At 40.6% G+C, this 20,301-nt stretch overlaps 2 protein-coding genes across 3 annotated transcripts in view; one reads left to right on the plus strand and one right to left on the minus strand.

Moving 5' to 3' along the window:
* The window catches only part of LOC112582025 (P antigen family member 3-like), a 461,263-nt gene that overhangs the window by 289,118 nt on the left and 151,844 nt on the right, over window positions 1–20,301 (minus strand). The gene's annotated exons all lie outside the window — the stretch shown is intronic.
* On the plus strand, window positions 12,599–17,969 carry LOC112582348 (P antigen family member 3-like). Its single transcript, XM_025277303.2, has 5 exons — window positions 12,599–12,732; window positions 13,635–13,714; window positions 14,189–14,321; window positions 14,725–14,850; window positions 17,857–17,969. Exons 2-5 carry the CDS (start codon window positions 13,643–13,645, stop codon window positions 17,877–17,879), a joined length of 354 nt encoding a protein of 117 aa, XP_025133088.1. The 5' UTR covers window positions 12,599–12,732; window positions 13,635–13,642; the 3' UTR covers window positions 17,880–17,969.

Below are 20,301 nucleotides of genomic sequence, written 5' to 3' on the forward strand. Positions count from 1 at the left end.
TACTGTCTTCAATTTAAGTCTGAATTTTGCAATAAGGTGCTCATGATCTGAGCCACAGTCATCTCCTGATCTTGTTTTTGCTGACTGTTTACAGCTTCTCCATCTTTGGCTGGAAAGAATGTAATCAATCTGATTTCATTATTGACCATCTGGTGATGTCCATGTGTAGACTCTTCTCTTGTGTTGTTGGAAGAGGGTGCTTGCTATGACCAGTGCGTTCTCTTGGCAAAACTCTGTTAGCCTTTGCCCTGCTTCATTTTGAACCCCAAGGCCAAAGTTGCCTGCTACTCCAGGTATCTCTCGACTTCCTACTTTTGCATTCCAGTCCCCTATGGTGAAAAAGACATCTTTTGGGGGTGTTAGTTCTAGAAGGTCTCGTAGGTCTTCATAGAACCATTCAACTTCAGCATCCCTGGTAGGGGCATAGACTTGGGTTACTGTGATATTGAACGGTTTGCCTTGGAAACTAACAGAGATCATTCTGTCGTTTTTGAGATTGCACCCAAGTACTGCATTTCAGACTGTTTTGTTGACTATGAGGGCTACTCCATTTCTTCAAAGGGATTCTTGCCCACAGTAGAAGATACAATGGTCATCTGAATTAAATTCGCCCATGCCAGTCCATTTTAGTTTACTGATTCCTAAAATGTCGATGTTCACTGTTGCCACCTCCTGTTTGACCACTTTCAATTTGTCTTGATTCATGGACCTAACATTCCAGGTTCCTATGCAATATTGTTCTTTACAGCATCAGAGTTTACTTCCATCAGCAGTCACACCCAGAACTGGGCGTTGTGTTTGCTTTGGCTCCGTCTCTTCCTTCTTTCTGGTGTTATTTCTCTACTTTTCTATACTAGAATATTGGGCACCTACCGACCTGGGGAGTTCATCTTTCAGTGTTGTATCTTTTTGCCTTTTCATACTGTTTATGGGGTTCTCAAGGCAAGAATACTGAAGTGGTGTACCAGTACCTTCTCCAGTGAAGCACGTTTTGTCAGAACTCTCCACCATGACCTGTCCATCTTGGGTGGCCCTACACAGCATGGCTCATAATTTCACCGAGTTACACAAGGCTGTGGTCCATGTGATCAGCTTGATTAGAAGTGCTTAGGACACTGCAACTCAGAAGAATGATTACCTAAAACTCAGAGACGTGCCCATGGATACCAGCTGACTCCTAGAGTGGCCTCACTAAAGCAGCCACTGACTGGGGATGTGTCAGTGAGAAATGGGATTCCCCTTGGTCCAGATTTGAGGCCTGGGTCGCCAAGATAGCAGCCTCCTTATCTGTGTCAAAGGCTGAGGTTGGTCACCGTGGGCAGTGGTGGACGTTTTGTCCTTCCATATGCAGGACTTGCATTGTTGCCAAATGGAACTCTCTCCCATGTAGTACCTCCCACCTCCTGTGGTGGTGCCTCCCATCTCTGCAGGCACAATGGAGTGTTCCAGTCTAACACCTCATCTTCCAGCACCCCCAGGAGGTGAGACCCATGGGGAGCCATTTTTCACTCAGTCTTGTTGGTCCTGGATGGGACTCGACTATTTGCATTTCTGCTGCTGCTGCTGCTAAGTCATTTCAGTTGTGTGTGACTCTGTGTGACCCCATGGATGGCAGCCCACCAGGCTCCCCCATCCCAGGGATTCTCCAAGCAAGAACACTGGAGTGGGTTGCCATTTCCTCCTCCAATGCATGAAAGTGAAAAGTGAAAGTGAAGTCGCTCAGTCGTGTCTGACCCTCAGCGACCCCATGGACTGCATGCAGCCTTCCAGGCTCCTCAGTCCATGGGATTTTCCAGGCAAGAGTACTGGAGTGTGGTGCCATTGCCTTCTCCATTTGCATTTCTAACCCTGCTCGATCTCCCTCCTACACAACTGGTGAACTCCATGATGAGCAAAGGTCTACGTTTAGACCTTTAAACTCTAACAAGTTTTCCTCTTGTTAACTGTAACAGAGTGTCTGCTCCAAGAATGATGTGAGGAGGGAGTAAACAAGCTTTCCTTCTCCTGCACCACTGATAGACAGCATTGTGGCAGCATCTATCAGGGTGAAAAATCATTACAAAATCCTTGTCTTGCCTCAGAGGGAACTTGTTCAGGTCGTGTTGTTAATATTTGAGGGAGGGGAAGCAAAAGCATTTTGAAGCCCAAAGCGGGGCCTCTTCTGTGTGAGTGTGTGTGTGTGTGTTTTAAATACAGAGAAACGTGTTTGAAGGGAACAGGGAGGCACCAATAACTAACCCCTGTGGTAGGCCCTGGAAGCAGAGAATGTGGAGTGTGATGACCTGTGTAGTCCATGTACTGATACACTAATGAAATCTTTCTCCGCCCGGTTCTCATGTAATATTTGAGTAACCGAGGGGACTACGACAGGGCTGTCTGCTGTCACCCTGTCTGTTTAATCTATACGCTGAGTACATCATGAGAAATGAAGGGCTGGATGACTTACAAGCTGGAATCATGATAGGCAGGAGAAACATCAACAACCTCAGATGTGCGGATGATACAACACTAATGGCAGAAAGCAAAGAGGAACTAAGGAGCCTCTTGATGAGGGTGAAGGAGGAGAGTGAAAGAGCCGGCTTAAAACTAAATATTAAAAAAACTAAGATCATGGCATCTGGCCCCATGACTTCATGGCAAATAGAGGGAGAAAGGTGGAAGTTGTGACAGATGTCCCCATCTTGGGCTCTAAAATCACTGCAGAAGGTGACTGCAGCCATGAAATCAGAAGACATTTGCTTCCTGGCAGGAAAGCTCTGAGAAACTTAGTGTGTTAAAAGCAGAGACATTACTCTGCCGACAAAGGTCCGTATAGTCACGGCTATGGTCTTCCCAGTAATCATGTATGGTTGTGACAGCTGGACCCTAAAGAAGGCAGAGTGCTGAAGAATTGATGCCTTCAAACTTTGGTTCTGGAGAAGACTCCTGAGAGTCCCTTGGACAGCAAGGAGATCAAGCCAGTCAATCTTAAGGGAAATCAACCCTGAATACTCGTTGGAAGGACTGATGTTGAAGCTGAAACTCCAGTATTTTGGTCGTCTTATGTGAACAGCTGACTCACTGGAAAACTGTCTGATGCTGGGAAGGATTGAGGGCAGAAGGAGAAGAGGGCATCAGAGGATGAGAGATGGCTGGATGGCATCACCGATGCAATGCACTTGAACTTGGGCAAACTTTGGGAGATGGTGAGGGACAGAGAGGCCTGGTGTGCTGTAGTCCATGGAGTCGCAAAGAGTTGGACACAACTGAGCAACTGAATATATTGTAGGATTCCTGGAACACAGGTTAACAGAATGTGAAGTTGTGTGGAGGTAGGGAGGACCACAGAGAGAGAAAGAGAGAGACCGCACAGGATCGAGCACTACAGATATTTGCACAGGGTTGTCTGGGAGTCCCCCCCCACATTCTGATCAGCTTATGTGTGTGGGGGATGCACCTAAGGCTAAGAAAACAACCACGGAAAAGGATTGGGTGGAGGAATCCCAGAGCTCACAGAGGGATGGAGACAGTTCTTCTTACCTGCCAGAGGGAAGAAAACACTCAGAATATGCAGGTGTCTTGTACATTACTCAGCAACTTATTACCTCAGTAGTGGGGCTAATTAGCCCTAGATTAGTGACTGCTCTTGTCCAGTCTAACAATGATTGAAATCAAGCCTGAAAAGGATAAATCTCCTTCTAAGCATCTGAAATGCATCACAGGATCAATCCCAACATCACTGAAAGGAATTATCATTATTGCTATTACTCCTATCCTAAAATCCAGAACCCAACAAGGTAGAATTCTCCATGTCTAGCATATAGTAAAAAATTGTATTGGATTGAAAATAGCTATAGCCAGAAAATAACTGAAGGTCAGCTCAACAAATGGGAAGATTGACTCAAACATCAGCAGTGATTCTGATTTGACATCAGCAGTGGCAGAAAGAGAAACAAAAAGCCACGTTTCATACACAGGAACAAAATTAAGAAAGGCAGAAACATTCTCATCAGAATTGATGCCATCCAGAATTCTATAACTAGTAGAAATACTTTTTTGAAAATGAAGATGAAGTGGAAATACTTAAACCAATGATTATCACACTAAACATCTGAGAATATTCATTGCTAACAGATGTGCCCTCTAAAGTTTGTTAATAAAGTTCTTAAGGGAAAAGGAAGATGATATCAAAAGCAACTTTATATCTATACAAAGAAGTGAATAATACTGGAAATGGTGAAAACCTTTTTATAAATACACATTTTAAAAATATTTAATGTCTTGAAATGATAATCGTCTAAAGCAAAATATTAATAGCGCAATGTGGTGTTTGTTACACATGTAAAAATAAAATGTAGAAAACAACAGGATAGCACAAAGGATAGCAGGAAGGAAGGGGAAATACACCATTGTACCAGACCACCTGACCTGCCTCTTGAGAAACCTATATGCAGGTCAGGAAGCAACAGTTAGAACTGGACACAGAACAACAGACTGGTTCCAAATAGGAAAAGGAGTACATCAAGGCTGCATATTGTCACCCTGCTTATTTAACTTCTATGCAGAGTACATCATGAGAAACTCTGGGTTGGAAGAAGCACAATCTGGAATCAAGATTGCCAGGAGAAATATCAATAACCTCAGATATGCAGATGACACCACCATTATGGTAAAAAGTGAAGAGGAACTAAAAAGCCTCTTGATGAAAGTTAAAGAGGGGAGAGAAAAAGTTGGCTTAAAGCTCAACATTCAGAAAACGAAGATCATGGCATCTGGTCCCATCATTTCATGGGAAATAGATGGGGAAACAGTGGAAACAGTGTCAGACTTTATTTTTTTGGGCTCCAAAATCACTGCAGATGGTGATTTCAGCCATGAAATTAAAAGACACTTACTCCTTGGAAGGAAAGTTATGACCAACCTAGATAACATATTCAAAAGCAGAGATATTCCTTTGCCAACAAAGGTCCGTCTAGTCAAGGCTATGGTTTTTCCTGTGGTCATGTATGGATGTGAGAGTTGGACTGTGAAGAAAGCTGAGCGCCGAAGAATTGATGGTTTTGAACTGTGGTGTTGGAGAAGACTCTTGAGAGTCCCTTGGACTGCAAGGAAATCCCACCAGTCCATCCTAAAGGAGACCAGTCCTGGGTGTTCATTGGAAGGACTGATGCTGAGGCTGAAACTCCAATCCTTTGGCCACCTCATGCAAAGAGTTTACTCATTGGAACAGACTTTGATGCTGGGAGGGATTGGGGGCAGGAGGAGAAGTGGACAACAGAGGATGAGATGGCTGGATGGCATCACTGACTCGATGCACATGAGTTTAGGTGAACTCTGAGAGTTGATGATGGACAGGGAGACCTGGTGTGCTGCGACTCGTGGTGTTGCAAAGAGTCGGACACAACTGAGTGACTGAACTGAAGTGAACTGAAGGCTCTTATGTAAGAAATGGGTATAATATTAATTGAAGGCATATTGTAAGAAGTATAAAATGCATATTGTAAACTCTAGAGTCACCCTAGAAAGAATTTTTTGGCTATATATGCAGCTCATGGGATCTTAGTTCCCTGGCTAGGGACTGGACCTGGGGCCGTGGCAATGAAAGCACCGAATCCTAATCATTGGACCACCAGGGAATTCCCTAGAAAGATTTTTAATAAGATGTATATCTAGAAAGCCAATAGTGGCAATATAATGGACTAATAAAGAAATAACAAATCTAAATGAGGAGAAGAAACGGGAAGCTTGTCACTAAAAAATATACGTGATATAAAGAAAAGCATATCCAGATAGTAGATTTAAAACTGAACGATTTACCCACTAATTGTAATTTGCCTACACACGTCAATTATAAGACCTACTCTGCGGGACTCCCCTGGTTGTCCAGTGGTTCAGGATCTGCTTTCCAATGCAGGGGACACAGATTTGATCCTTGGTCTGGCAACTAAGCCCTTGTGCCGCAGCAAGAGAAGCCCACACACTGCAACTAGAGAGAAGCCTGAGTGCAGCAGCAAAGACCCATGAAGCCAGATAAAAAATAAAGACCTTCTTTGTCAGATCACATTAGGTATGGTAAAAAAATAATCTCACCTTAAATAAGCTAATAATTTAAAATTAAATGTGTGGAAATACTTATACCTCCAAATCCCAAATCAAACGAAAGCTGGAGAGGCTGAATTAACATCATAAAACTATACTTCAGAATGAAGATTTTTACGGAAGATAAAGGGCAGTACATAATGACAGAGAATTCAATTCACTGAGAAGACATAATAGTCAGGAATGTGTATGCAATTTCAGAATACAGGAGCCAAAATCTGATAGAATGGAAAGGAGAAACAGACAATCCACAGTTGTAGTTGAAGACTTTCACTTTTCACGCTCAGCCATTAATACAGTAAGTGAGCAACACAATGAAAAAATATATAGAAGACTTGACCAATACTATTAGCCGACTTGACCTAATTGATATTTATAGAACGTGCCCAGTCCCAGTTGTGTCTGACTGTTTGAGACCCCATGGACGGTAGTGTCCATGGAATTTTTCAGGGAAGAATACTGGAGCAGGTTGCCATTTCTTACTCCAGGGGACTTTCCAGACCCAGAGGTTGAACCCGCGTCTCTTGCCTCTCTTGCGTTGGCAGGCAGATTCTTTACCACTGCGCCACCTGGGAAGCCCATTTATTGAGCAACAGCAACTAAATACATATTCTTCTGAAGTGAATATGGAAGTTCAACCAAATATGCCAGTAAAAAACCTTACTAAGTTCAAAAGGACTGAAATCACACAAAATATATTTCCTGACCAAAAAAATAATTAAAATAAAGATTAACTATGGAAAGTGACCTGGAAAATCACAAACTGCTTGTAAATTGAACAAAACTTCAAATTAATGCAAGGATCAAAGGAGAAATAGAAAATACAATATATCAAAATTATGAGGTGATGCCAAAGCTTCACAGAGGGATATTTATAGCATTAAATGTTTGTATTAAAAAAGGGAAAAGGCCAATTATCATTTGAAGATCAATAATCCTCTTTAAGAAACTAGAATACAACAAAATTTAACCTAAATCCAGCAAAAAAAAAAAAAAGACTAACAAACATCTTGGCAGAAATCAATTAAATAGAAACCAGAAAATCAGTAGTACCAAAAAATTCAGTTGAAACCAGTGAATGATACTGTGAATAGATTAATATGATAATAACCTATAGCCTGAATGATTAGAAAAGAGAGAGAGAAAGAAGAGTGACACTAATTACCAATTTCAGTAATACCATAGGAGACATCGATACAGAGCTCTCACATATTAAATGCACAATGAAGGAAGAGTTAAAAAATGTTATTCAAAATTTTTTGCATGGTTGGTCGTATTGGACTCTTTGTGACCCTGTGGACTGTAGCCCACCAGGCTCCTCTCTCCATGGGATTTTCCAGGCAAAAATACTGGAATGGGTTGCCATTTCCTCTTCCAGGGGATCTCCTGATCCAGGAATCGAACCTCCATCTCTTATGTGTCCTGAATTGGCAGGTGGTTCTCTACCACTGAGCCATCTGGGAAGACCCAAAATTTGTTGAATGTAAATCTAAAAGTGTGTTCTCACTACACACACACACACACACACACACACTTTAACAAAAAATACCAACAAAGAAAGGGACACAAAGAAATTTTAGGATGGGTTGGATATGTCTATTATCTTGATTCTGGTGATGATATTATCATTGTGCATATGCCCAAACTCATCAAATTGTACACAGTAAATATACACAATTTGTTGTATATCAATTCTGCTTCAATAAACTATTTAAGAAAGGAGAGCAGAAAAATGTTATCCAAAAAATTGATACTTAGATAAAATGAGAACATTTCTTGAAAAATACTGACTAACCAAGGTCACTCAAAAATAAATAAGGATGAATAACTTTATTAAGGAAGTTAATGTGCACGCATTGCTTCCGTCATGTCTGACTCTTTGTGTTTCTATGGACTATAGGCCTCCAGGCTCCTCTGTCCATGGGATTCTTCAGGCAAGAATAGTGGAGTGGGTTGCCAGGCCCTCCTTCAGGAGATCTACCTGTCCCAGGGATTGAGCCCGCGTCTCTTACCTCTCTTGCATTGGCAGGCAGGTTCTTTACCACTAGTGCAACCTGGGAAGCCCCAAAGAAGATAATTCTTCTGCTTCATTTTATGAGGCCATTGTTACCCTGATACCAAACCAAACCAAAAAAGACAACACAAGAAAAGAAAACCACAGACCAATATTTTTATGAATATAGACACAAAGATTCTTAGTAAAATACTGCTGCTGCTGCTGCTGCTAAGTCGCTTCAGTCATGTCCGATACTGTGCGACCCCACAGATGGCAGCCCACTAGGCTCCTCTGTCCCTGGGATTCTCCAGGCAAGAATACTAGAGTGGGTTGCCATTTCCTTCTCCAATGCATGAAAGTGAAAAGTGAAAGTGAACTCGCTCAGTCATGTCCAACTCCTAGCAACCTCATGGACTGCAGCCTACCAGGCTCATCCGTCCATGGGATTTTCCAGGCAAGAGTACTGGAGTGGGGTGCCATTGCCTTCTCCGAGTAAAATACTAGCAAACCAAATTATATAGCATGAGGAAGAGGATTCATCCCAGGAATGCAACTTTGATTTAATATTAAGACTGAAATAAGTTAATCAGTCATCATCATCAGTTCAGTCACTCAGTCGTGTCCAACTCTTTGTAACCCCATGAACCGCAGCACGCCAGGCCTCCCTGTCCATCACCAAGGCCCAGAGTCCACCCAAACCCATGGCTGTTGTGTCGATGATGCCATCCAACCATCTCATCCTCTGTTGTCGCCCTCTCCTCCTGCCCTCAATCTTTCCCAGCATCAGGGTCTTTTCCAATGAGTAAACTCTCTGCATCAGGTGGCCAAAGTATTGGAGTTTCAGCTTCAGCATCAGTCCCTCCAATGAACACCCAGGAATGATCTCCTTTAGGATGGACTGGTTGGATCTCCTTGCAGTCCAAGGGACTCTCAAGAGTCTTCTCCAACACCACAGTTCAAAAGCATCAATTCTTTGGCACTCAGCTTTCTTTATAGTCCAGCTCTCACAACCATACATTAATACACCACATCAACAGAATAAAGGACAAAAACCACATTATCATCTCAGTACCTACATAAATAGCATTGGACAAAATTCAGCGTCCCTTCAAGATAAAAAGACTCAAACTAGAAGTAAAAGGCAACAGTTTCAACCTGATATAAAACATCTCTGAAAAACTCACAGCTGTCATCGTACTTAATGATGAAAGGCAGAAGTACTGACTTCCCCTGAAAATCAGGAACAATAGAAGGATATCATCTCTTACCACTTCTATTCCACATTGTTCTGGAGATTCTGGACAGGGTAATTAAGCAAGGGAAAGAAATAAAATGAAGTTACACTGGAAAAGATGTAAAACTTTTCAATTTGCAGATGACATAATCTTGTGTATAGAAAATCCTAAAGAATCACCCTCTCCCCACAGAAACTATTAGACCTAATAGAGGGGCTCAACAGGTTTACAGACTACAAGGTCATATACAAAGAGCAGAAATATTTCTATACACATTCAAGACTTGTACAATAAAAACTACAAAACATTGCTGGGTGAAATTAAAGACAGTCTAGATAAGTGGAAAGGCATCTCACATTTATGGATTGGAAGACTTACTATTGTGTTAAGATAGCAGTACTCCCCTAATAGAACCCCATCAAAATTCAAACTGTTCTTTCCCCCCAGAAATCAACAAACTGATCCTAGAATTGTAAGAATTGAAAGGGTCCTGGGATAGCCAAAACAGTGTGAAGAAAGAACAAGTACTTACACTTCCCAACTACAAAACCCACTTCAAAGCCAAAATAATCAAGACATTATATGGTGTTGTAGCCACGCATTCCAGGAAACAAACTCACTCAGAAGGACAATACAGATAGTGGAATGCAGTTTATTACACCAGCGCGCCCAAGGCAGAGTCTCCTCTTGGCCGAGGACCCAGACCAGTTTTTGCGAAAACCTTGTATACCCTAAGTATATGTGCCCAAACCCACTTCCCCAAATTCCCTGAAATTAGTCTGAACAAAGGAAAAGATAGATATAATCAAAGTTAACCCGTGATTCATATGCCTTAAGCCTAGGTAGTTAACAGAAGACAATTATCAATAGGCCTGTGGTCATACCCCAATAAGCATAATAGAATTTATGATTCTCTTCAGTTACACAGATAATTAGGGTATTCTTTTAGGTGATGGAGAGTCTAGGTATGAGACCTGGGGCTCTTCCACCCAGGGGCTCTGGTTTTCCAGTTGGTATGTCGTTTCCATAGATACTGAGCATATAGCTCAAAGTCCACAGTCCAGCCCAACATGGAGTCCTGCTTTCAAGATGGAGCCGGTTCAGTCTGTTTCCTCCTTCAATGGTAGTGACATAAGGATTGTATATAGACAGATAACAGAATAGAATGGAGATGCAAGAAACAAAACCATATCTCTGTGGTCAATTGATTATTGTGAGGGGTGCAGAGGCCATTCAATGGCAAAGAATAATGTTTCAACAAATGGTTTGGGGATAACTGGATGTTCACAACTAAAAGAATCAGTTTAGACTTACACCTCACACTGTATATAACAATTAACTAAAAATTGATCAAAAACCTAAATATAAGAGCTAAAACTATAAAGCACTCAGAGGAAAACAGAGATGTAAATGTTAATGTTGGATTAGGCAACAATTTCCTAGATATGATACAAAAGCACAAGCACCAAGAAACAAAAGTAGGCAATTTGGAATCATCAAAATTAAAACTTTTATCCTTCAAAGGACACTATCAAGAAAGTGAAACATCCTGGGCACCTACTGGATGCTGGCAAGGAGCCTTGAGTCCCAGGCAGACCAGAAGAACACCCAAACAACCCTGTATGGTGTGGGGAAGGGGGAAGCGAGGGGGAAGGAGATGTGCAGGCTAGGTGGGATCAGTGCTCCTGAGGTGCAGCTAGGGGAGGAAAAGTTCCCACACCTGGAGAGGCGCTCTTACCTCGAGGGGATCTGTGGGGATGGGGAAGGACCTTTGGGGTTATGGAGGAATGCACCTGGTGTTTCTGCCCCCACTCCCCCCATTCAACCTGCAGGAACCTGCTGAGGCCTGGGGCTTACTCCTCTGTACTCTGAAATTGGAGGCACTCTGGGGCTCCCTCCAGACCACACTCAGCATAGGCCACACCCCTGCCTAAGCCCACCCTGCCTGAGCTCCACCACACCTAAGCCCTGCCCTTACAGCAAAGGTTTTTTCTACCTTTTTTAAAATTTCCTTATTTTGCTAGTGTAGCTGTGTCTTACCTTTCAGTGATTGTTTCATTTATATGTTTAATTTTTCTAATTTACCTGTTAGTTTTCTTATTTATTTTTTATTATTTGTCATTGTCTTCCACATTTCTTTTCTTTTCCTTTATTTTTTGGTGTGCTATACAGCTTGCAGGATCTTGATTTATGGGCTTGAGCTCCTGTGGTGGGAGGACCAAGTCCAAACTGCTGGATTAACAGAGACACTCAGACCTCATGGAATACTATTTGGAGTGAGGGCTCCTGGAGGGCCACATCTCAACACCTGGTCCTGGCCCTACTTAACTGCCTGCAAACTCCAGTGCTAAAATTCTCAGGCCAATCAATCAGTGAGAGAAGAACACAGTTCCGCCTAACAACAACAAAAAAAATGATATGACAAAAAATATGTTACAGACAAAAGAGCAAGGTAAAAAAACCTAAAAGACCACATAAATGAAGAGGAAATAGGGAAACTACCTGGAAAAAAATTTCAGTAAGGATATTAAAGATGATCCAAAATCTTGAAAATACAATGGAGGTATGGATTTTAAAAAATACAAGAAATGTTTAACAAAGATTTAGAAGAAATAAGGAACAAAATTGAAAACACAATAACTGAAATGAAAAATACACTAGAAGAAATCAATATGAGACTCACTGAAGCAGGAGAACAAATAAGTGAGTTGTAAAACAGAATGGTGGAAATAACTGCTGAAGGGCAGAATAAAGAAAAAAGAATGAAAAAACATAATATCTATTCCTGTCATGACTGTCTTTCTGAGACACATTCTCCACTAAGGGTAACCTGGGATTACCTATCACCACAGATTGTGGATGCATAAGAAAGACTGCACTGGAAGGAAAAAAATATAGTCTTCAAGCCCCTTTCTCATCCTCCAGAGACCCTGCGGTTCCAGGACTCCACCTCAATGGTGGGAAAACCGCAACCTGCACTGCTGCTGCTAAATCATTTCAGTCGTGTCCGACTCTGTGCTACCCCATAGACGGCAGCCCACCAGGCTCCCCCGTCCCTGGGATGCTCCAGGCAAGAACACTGGAGTGGGTTGCCATTTCCTTCTCCAATGAATGAGAGTGAAAAATGAAAGTGAAGTTGCTCAGTCGTGTCCGACTCTTAGCAACCGCATGGACTGTGTAGCCCACCAGACTCCTCCATCCATGGGATTTTCCAGGCAAGAGTGGGGTGCCATTGCCTTCTCCGGCAACCTGCGCCGCACACGCCCAACTCAGTGAGCATGCGCAGTGTGTGCGTGCGCATCCGTTGCTGCGCATGCGCCTTGCTGCGCATACGCCTTCCTGAGCGTTCTGTGAGGAGCGTTGGGCCTGAGACGGGTCTGTTTATTCAGTCCCGGTTCTTTCTCACTACTTGAGACTCACGAGGTAGGTTAACAGATCTGTCCTGTCTGGAGTTTAAGTGTGTGTGCGTGTGAGGGGGAGCAAGCAAGTTTCGTGCGGGTCGGGCAGTGCGATCTAGGGCCTTTGAGGAGGAAGGCCCTCAAGGTAGTCATCTTTCTCCTCACAAGTGTTGCGACGCCATAGTTCTTGCCTTGGTGGCCGGAGAGGAAGGGCAGTGGGCAGAGGAGGGCAGGGGGTAGGATGATGGTGGGGGAAGACGTGGGGGTGCTATTTGAGATATCTGGTTCACTGGGGCCCTGGAACTGACTACAGAGCACAGACTCTGGGGCCGGCAGTGGGACCTGGGCAGGGGCGGGGTGGGCGATCTAAGGAAAGGCCTAGAAACCGGACCGCAGTGGGGTTGTGACTGTATCGCGGGTTTTGTGGTAAGGTGCCGAGAGAGAAGTGGACCGGATGCTCTGTATGCAGCCTCACCTCAGCCCCAGACACTGAGAAAATCGCCATAGTCAGGCTGTAAAGACTGAGCCTTTCTTCGTGTTCCAACTGAAGTCTAAGGGAGTTGGGGAAAATAGGTCTGGTGAATAGGAGTGTGACATGAGCAGTAGTCCTGAGCTTTTGAATTCGTAGCAGTATTTCACTAAAGATCTTCATGATGGAGAATTCTGTTGTGAAATCAAACGTCCTCCGAAAAATTCAGCCTTCTTGTGTACCTTAAGGTGATTTCTCTGCCAGCTTCGCAAAGACAAATGGCTTTGCAAGCGACTGTATTTGGTGTATTTGAAATGCATGTACACTCATACTTAACCAGTTTTCTTTTGAAAGTATTTTCACATTAAAAAAAAATAAGTCAACGTAAGGTCATAAAAGTGATCAAATGTAGCTGTACTCTTAAATACATTTTCTAAATCACCATATTCTGCTTTCAGGGAGAAATATGAGTGGGCAAGTGGCATCAACATTGGGACCTATAGATCAAGATTCCTCCCAGCAGGATGAACCTGTGGTTGTGAGTACCTTGCCATTTGATGTTTTCTATTAGCACAAGTTTATTTTTGAGAAAATGATGTTAAGTAGTACAGATGCGGTGATAAAGGTCTTCCATGCTGATAAAGGGTGACACTTTGTCTTAGGAAGGATCATTGATCCAGATATATTATAGTCTGGCGTTGCCTGGATGATTATACCATTAAATTCCCTGGAAATGTGCCCAGTGACTCCCTCCTCCTGCTTATTAACAACAGGCTGCATACTTCCATCCCAACATAGATTTAAATAACTTCCAAAGTCTTTCTGGGCAACTCTTATGGGAGCTAACTCTTCTCTTTGGGAAGAGTAACTTTATTAAAAGTAAGTACATAGAACTGTGTTGAGAAAACGTTGTTAGGTTTACTTATGATCAGATATATGTATATATTATGTATATTTATGCTATTAGATGTGTTAACAACAAAAGTTTTTATTTGCATGCACTCTCTACTAGGACCAGCAGCCCAGTGTTGAGCAACCTCAACAAGAGGAACCACCAGCTGAGATTCAGGATATCACACCTAGAAGGGAGGAAGGAGAGGATCCAGTGAATCGTGATGAAGAAGAGGAGAAGGATCCCTTTGAAGGTAAAGTGTATCTGTGCCTCATGCCTTAAGACATAACCAGTAGGAAGAGGAAAGGAAACATTAGAAAAGGACTTCAGACAGTTCCTAAAAAACTGAGCAGAGTATAGTTGGCAGGTTAGTGTGGTCGCTCAGATTTTCCCTTGTTTTCAAGACAAAGAGAAGGGGGCAACTAAGGTGTCTGAGGACAACCCTGGAAAAGGAAAATGGTAATAACATTCGGAAAATTCTGCTTTCCTTTTTCTCCAGCAAAACATTCCCAGAATAATGCTCCTGAGGTTTTTATTCATCACATTTTTAGCATACTAACCTAAGGCTTTTAATTCATAACACCGAGGGAATGAATATCATCATTCTTTTGTTTATATTGTATGCTTTACAGCTGAATTGATGCATTTTTTTAAAGATTCTGGCCTGGAAGCTGATCTCCAGCAATTGGCTGAGGCAAAGACTGGGGGTGAAGATGGAGATGGTCCTGATGTCAGGGAGGAGTTTGCATCAAATACAGAGCCTGTTGAAATGCCAGAAGCAGGTATGTCATCCATTCAGAAAGTAATTTATGTGGTTTCTGTTTTTCAGAATATTATATCTTTACTAATATAGAGGGAACATTACTATTATTTTAATAATAGAGTTCACATATTCTTTGAAAGATAGTTCAGACCCCAGATGCCTGAGTGCCTGACTTACAGACTTTCAAATAAAGAAGCAGACAGGATCAAAGCCATATCGAATTGAAAATAGGAAACCATTTTCTTCTCTTGAGTATAAGTACTTTAAGCAACAGCTAATAATTTTCAGGTTCTTTTATAATTTCTGCTTGTAGCAAATATAGAATGCATTTGTAATAAATATCAGTTTATATGAAATATGCTTAGGCATCCAAGTAGGTTCTAGTACCAGCTTTAGCATAATGTGTGTGATTCTGTGAAATCCCTTAACTTCTAAACTCTACTCATGTAAGTTGTGAATTCAGAACAGATACACGAAGATGCTGATTTTTCAATGCTAATTTTTGCATTCTCTGATTCTCTTTGATGGAATGCATACAAGAATACTCTGTTTTGTATGATGTATTTATCATAAAATATCACCTTGAGTCAAATTCTAACAGGGGGATTGAGATTTCATTTTCTGATGGGGGACACATGTACACCTGTGGCTGATTCATGTCAGTGTATGGCAAAAACGACCAGACTATTGTAATTAGCCTCCAATTAAAATCAGTTAATTAAGTGTTTAAAAAAAGAAAATGAGCCAACATTCTGCTTGATGTATGTTAAATTCTCTCAAATTCTGAATTCTCTAGCTCTTTAAAAAATAGTTGCATTTTAAATCCTTTCCCCAGGGAAGCATGAAATGACTGAATAATAAAATGGCAAAAGATAGTCTAGTTTCCTGTTTCTGTGGCTGGTCAAGTTGAGAGAGTGCATTTAGTCAGTGATATTCAAGGCAGGTGTGAGTAAGATACATATGCTAAGCTACCTGCCCCCAGGTTTGGTCTTTTTTTTGAGGGGGGGGAGGTTGCTTATTTTAATCGGAGGATCATTACTTTACAATATTATGAAGGTTTTGCAATATACCCCACTCTCACTCTTACAGAAATAATAAAAATCTGAGCCTCATGATATAATCATCTCTAACCGTATCAAGTATGTTATTTTCCTCTTTGATACATGAGTTTAAAAAGTTTTGAAGGCCAAATATTGGAACTCTAGTTCTTCCCACGTAATCAACTTAGTGTCTTTCACATACGTGTTTTCCAACTTGCTGACAATAAATTGCATGCTTCTGATTTTAAAGAAAGAACTTCATAGTTAGGGAAGAATTTACAGTGTATTAGCCTTCTAAATATTTTCACTTTACATTTTTTTTCCCTTCCTTTTGAACAATTAGATGAAAGTACAACTTTCAGATGACTTTCAAGTAACTACAGAACATGATTAAAATGTTCTCATAGAAAAATCTTAGCCCTAAATATGTGTGGTATTTAAAAAGAAAAATACATAAATTACAAGGTACATAAATAAAATCCTACATCCCACATAAAAGGTAAGAAAAAGAGCAAAAGAATAAACCTAAGGGAAAAAGAGAAAGATACTTATTAAAAGACAGGTATGAAGTGTTAGGAAGAGGAAAATAAACTCAACTAATAAATAAAGACAATGTGCTAGTTTACATAATTTTTAATGTATATATATATACACACATTTTTTAATATTCTTTTCCGTTGTGATTTATCACAGGAGATTGGACTTTAGTTCCCTGTGCTATATAGTAGGACCTTGTTGTTTATCCATTCTGAATGTAATAGTTTGTATCTGCCAACCCCAAACTGCCAGTCCATTCCTCTCAGTTTACATAATTGTGAAGCAAATGGACAAAGCCCAAGTACACATAATTAGAAATATGAACAAGACACTAACAGTATATTACAGAATTAAAACAGTATAATGTGGAACTCAAATATTTTCAGCATATTGATGAAATGACTGGTAGGGTAGAAAAACAAATATTATTTAACATACCCCACAGTAACTAAATAACTAAACATCACAAATACCATGGATGAACTTTTGAAATTGGTCAGAGTTTTCTCTCAATAGCCATTATCATTTAGAAACAAACAAAAAATTTGCTTTTCCAGATTTTCTTTCTCTCTTCCTACTTGCTTTTCTCTCTCTCTCATACTCCCTCTTGCTCTCACTTTTCTTCTCTCCTTTTTTTCTTTCTTTGTTTGTTTGTTTTTTTTTTTTTTTGTGTGTGTGTGTGTGTGGCTGTGAGAAACAGACCTATTTCTGCTTCACATTTTGATGTCACCATGTCGCCAGTGATAGTAATGACTTAAAATTAGTGTCACCATATAATTTATTATACCAACTGGAATGCTTTAGAGGGAGAAAAGAAACGTTTAGAATTACCTGAGGGCCACAAGTAAAAAGGGGGACAAATGTTTAACTGACTTAAAAACACCATATCAGGGATAAAGTAGAACAAATGAAAATGTCTACAGTTTTCCACAGTAGACAAGAAACAAATGTAATACTGGCCTTTTTATTTACTTCACTTAAGCAGTAACAGAGATAACAACTGTTTAGCTATCCTATATTTGGAATATTATTTCAAACCAATGCATTTAAATGATACTTTTTTGGGATTTTTTGTTTCAGTTTTTGTGTATTTTGTTCTCCTTAGGGTGCTTTTTGTTGTTAGATATTTTACTGAATGTGTACACAGTTTTGCCTTCTACTGAAAACTACCTTCTGATAGGTTCCATTGATTTCATTTGTTCTGAACTCAGTGTCCTTCTTTTCTTGTATAACTAGGAAGAGTAGTGTGTTTTTAAAAATACTGGTAATGTGCCTGAAAAGTCTATCAAGTCTCTATAGAGGATTAACTGAAGGTAAGCCAAAGGGTCGCCCTTAGTGTTCCTGTTTTAGTCCATTTCATAAAACTACAACTGCAGTGAACTTTGTATACCTCTCCTGTCATCAAAATAAAGTTCTGCTAAGTAACTTTTTTAATGTTTATATTATAGGTGAAGGGCAGCCATTTGCTTGAAAGAAGATAAACTGAAACCATCTATGCTGTTCTTATGTTGTGTATTTGACTGTTAAAGTTCTGTCAATAAAGTTTCGTTTTCTACTTGCACATTTTTTGTTAAATTTATCCCTGGGTATTTAATGTTATTGAAAATTGATGGTTTGTGATTTTTATTGTCTAGTTGAGGATGTATGTAGAGATAGAATGTCTATATATAGATTTTCTGTCCAACAATTCCTCTAAATATGCATACTAATTCCACAAATTTAGATCTAGATTATTTTTGCTTTTCAAAATATACTATTATATTTGAATATCAACAGTTTCTACTGGCTTACACCTTAAGCCTTTCCTCATTTTGCAGCATTGAACAAACCTGGCCAGAATAGTCTTGACTAAAGCAGGTGATAATCGGCATTTTTCCCAATAGGAAATGAAAAATCTTCTCCATTTCAACCTGTTTACGTTGCTTTTTTGTAGATATACTTTATCAGAGTAAGTTCCATTCTATTCCTAGTTTGCTGTCTTGAATATCGATTAATTTTCATCAAACACTTATATTGCATTAATTGTGATGATCATAGAATTGTTTTCCCTCCATTTTTCTATTAATGTGGTGAATTGCATTGGTAACCTTATACATGTAAACCACCCTTGCACTTCTAGGGTTAAAAAAATTGGGTCATAACATATTCTTTAGGTGTAACCTACATGTTAATGCGTATACATATATATATATACCCACACATAAAAAATTCTTAAAAGCCTTTGGTCTTCTCTTGAATAAATGGGTTTACAAAATGTGCCACCCAAATCTCATACGGTGTCCCTGATGAAATCATTGACAGAGAAACATTTTTAAAAACTTAATATATTTGTATTGTCCTATAGAGAAATGGAATGCCAAAGCCATTGTTAAAGGTTGTAGGGAGACAGGAAAAGAAGTGCTGTCAAATTCCATGGCAAATGGCACAGCATATCTTTCACACATTTCTGACTTGCCTTCCAAGGTTTTTTCGGTGCAGGGAGAGAGCAGCCACAAACATCTTTTCTTCTCCATGATGTCCTCCATTGGCTTGATAGTCAGCAGATCTCAGAAGCCCTCCAGTTGTCTGTGAGTGTGTGTGTGTGTGTGTGTATGTGTGAATCACTTAGTTGTGTCCGACTCTTTGCGACCCCACGAACTGTAGCCTACCAGGCTTCTCTGTCCATGGAATTCTCCAGGCAAGAATACTGGAGTGGATTGCCATTCCCTTCTCCAGAGGATCCTCCCAGCCCAGGGATCGAACCCTGGTCTCCTGCAGATTCTTTACCGTTTGAGCTACAGGGAAGTCCTCCAGCTGTCTGATCCCTCCCTTATATCCTTATTATTAACATAATAACGAAACCCTTACATCTCTGAGCCCCCATCTGCATCCTCATGCACCAAAAAAAATATATTTCTGCAACAAAGGACCTATTCAAACTTCAATCTGCTTAGCAAATAACAGGGGATTATAAATAGCAGCTGTTGTGCCCTTACAGAGGTATGAAAATCCAGGTCCAAAAGGATTGAAATGGGAGGTTCAAATCTACTATGAGACTTAAGAGTATCCCATCTTACCAAAAAGTATGTGAAAAAGCCCCTAGGTCATGGAGCTGCCTGACAAGATTAGATCCTAGCTAGAAGAAAAGGGAAAGGAATAAGGGGAACTTCGTGAGACAAAATGACTTGAGTCTTATCTGCTCTGTCTCCTTATTGGCTATGACGTGACATAACTGGGCTTCCCTGGTGGCTCAGACAGTAAAGAATCCGCCTGCAGTGCTGGAGACCTGGATTTGATCCCTGTGTTGGGAAGATCCCCTGGAGGAGGCCACAGCAACCCACTCCAGTATTCTTGCCTGAAGAATCCCCATGGATAGAGGTGGCTGACGGACTGCAGTCCATGGGGTCGCAAAGAGGCAGACACGACTGAGCGACAGCACAGCAGGTGACATAACGAAGAGTATCAGTACTGGCTCTGACACATACTGAGTGAAGGTGAGAAAGGTATTTACATCCTTTGGATCTGTTTCCCCATTTCTAAAATGGAAATTACAAGTTTACACTAAATATTTGTTACGAAGAATAAAAAAGATAACATGTGAAGTAGGCATTACATTGCAAATGGTTTTGGCTTATTCTACTCCAATTTTTCATTTAAACATTTACCTTTACAATTACAATTTTCTCACAGGTGATACAGATTTTCAATTTCAAGTAGACTATAAGGTTAACTTTTAAAATGAATTGGACTTCAGAAACATATTTTGTTTAAATAAATATATTGACTCAATAGCAGATTCAATAGCTGGTATCAGACATGGCATCCATTCTAAGGCTGGTTTGTTAATGAAGATTGACAAAGCTACCCTAAGTCATAATATGTAGTGAAAACTGTGCTCCTTGCTGTGTGTGATG

The sequence above is a fragment of the Bubalus bubalis genome, chromosome X, assembly GCF_019923935.1.
Source record: "Bubalus bubalis isolate 160015118507 breed Murrah chromosome X, NDDB_SH_1, whole genome shotgun sequence".
Taxonomy (NCBI): Eukaryota; Metazoa; Chordata; class Mammalia; order Artiodactyla; family Bovidae; genus Bubalus; species Bubalus bubalis.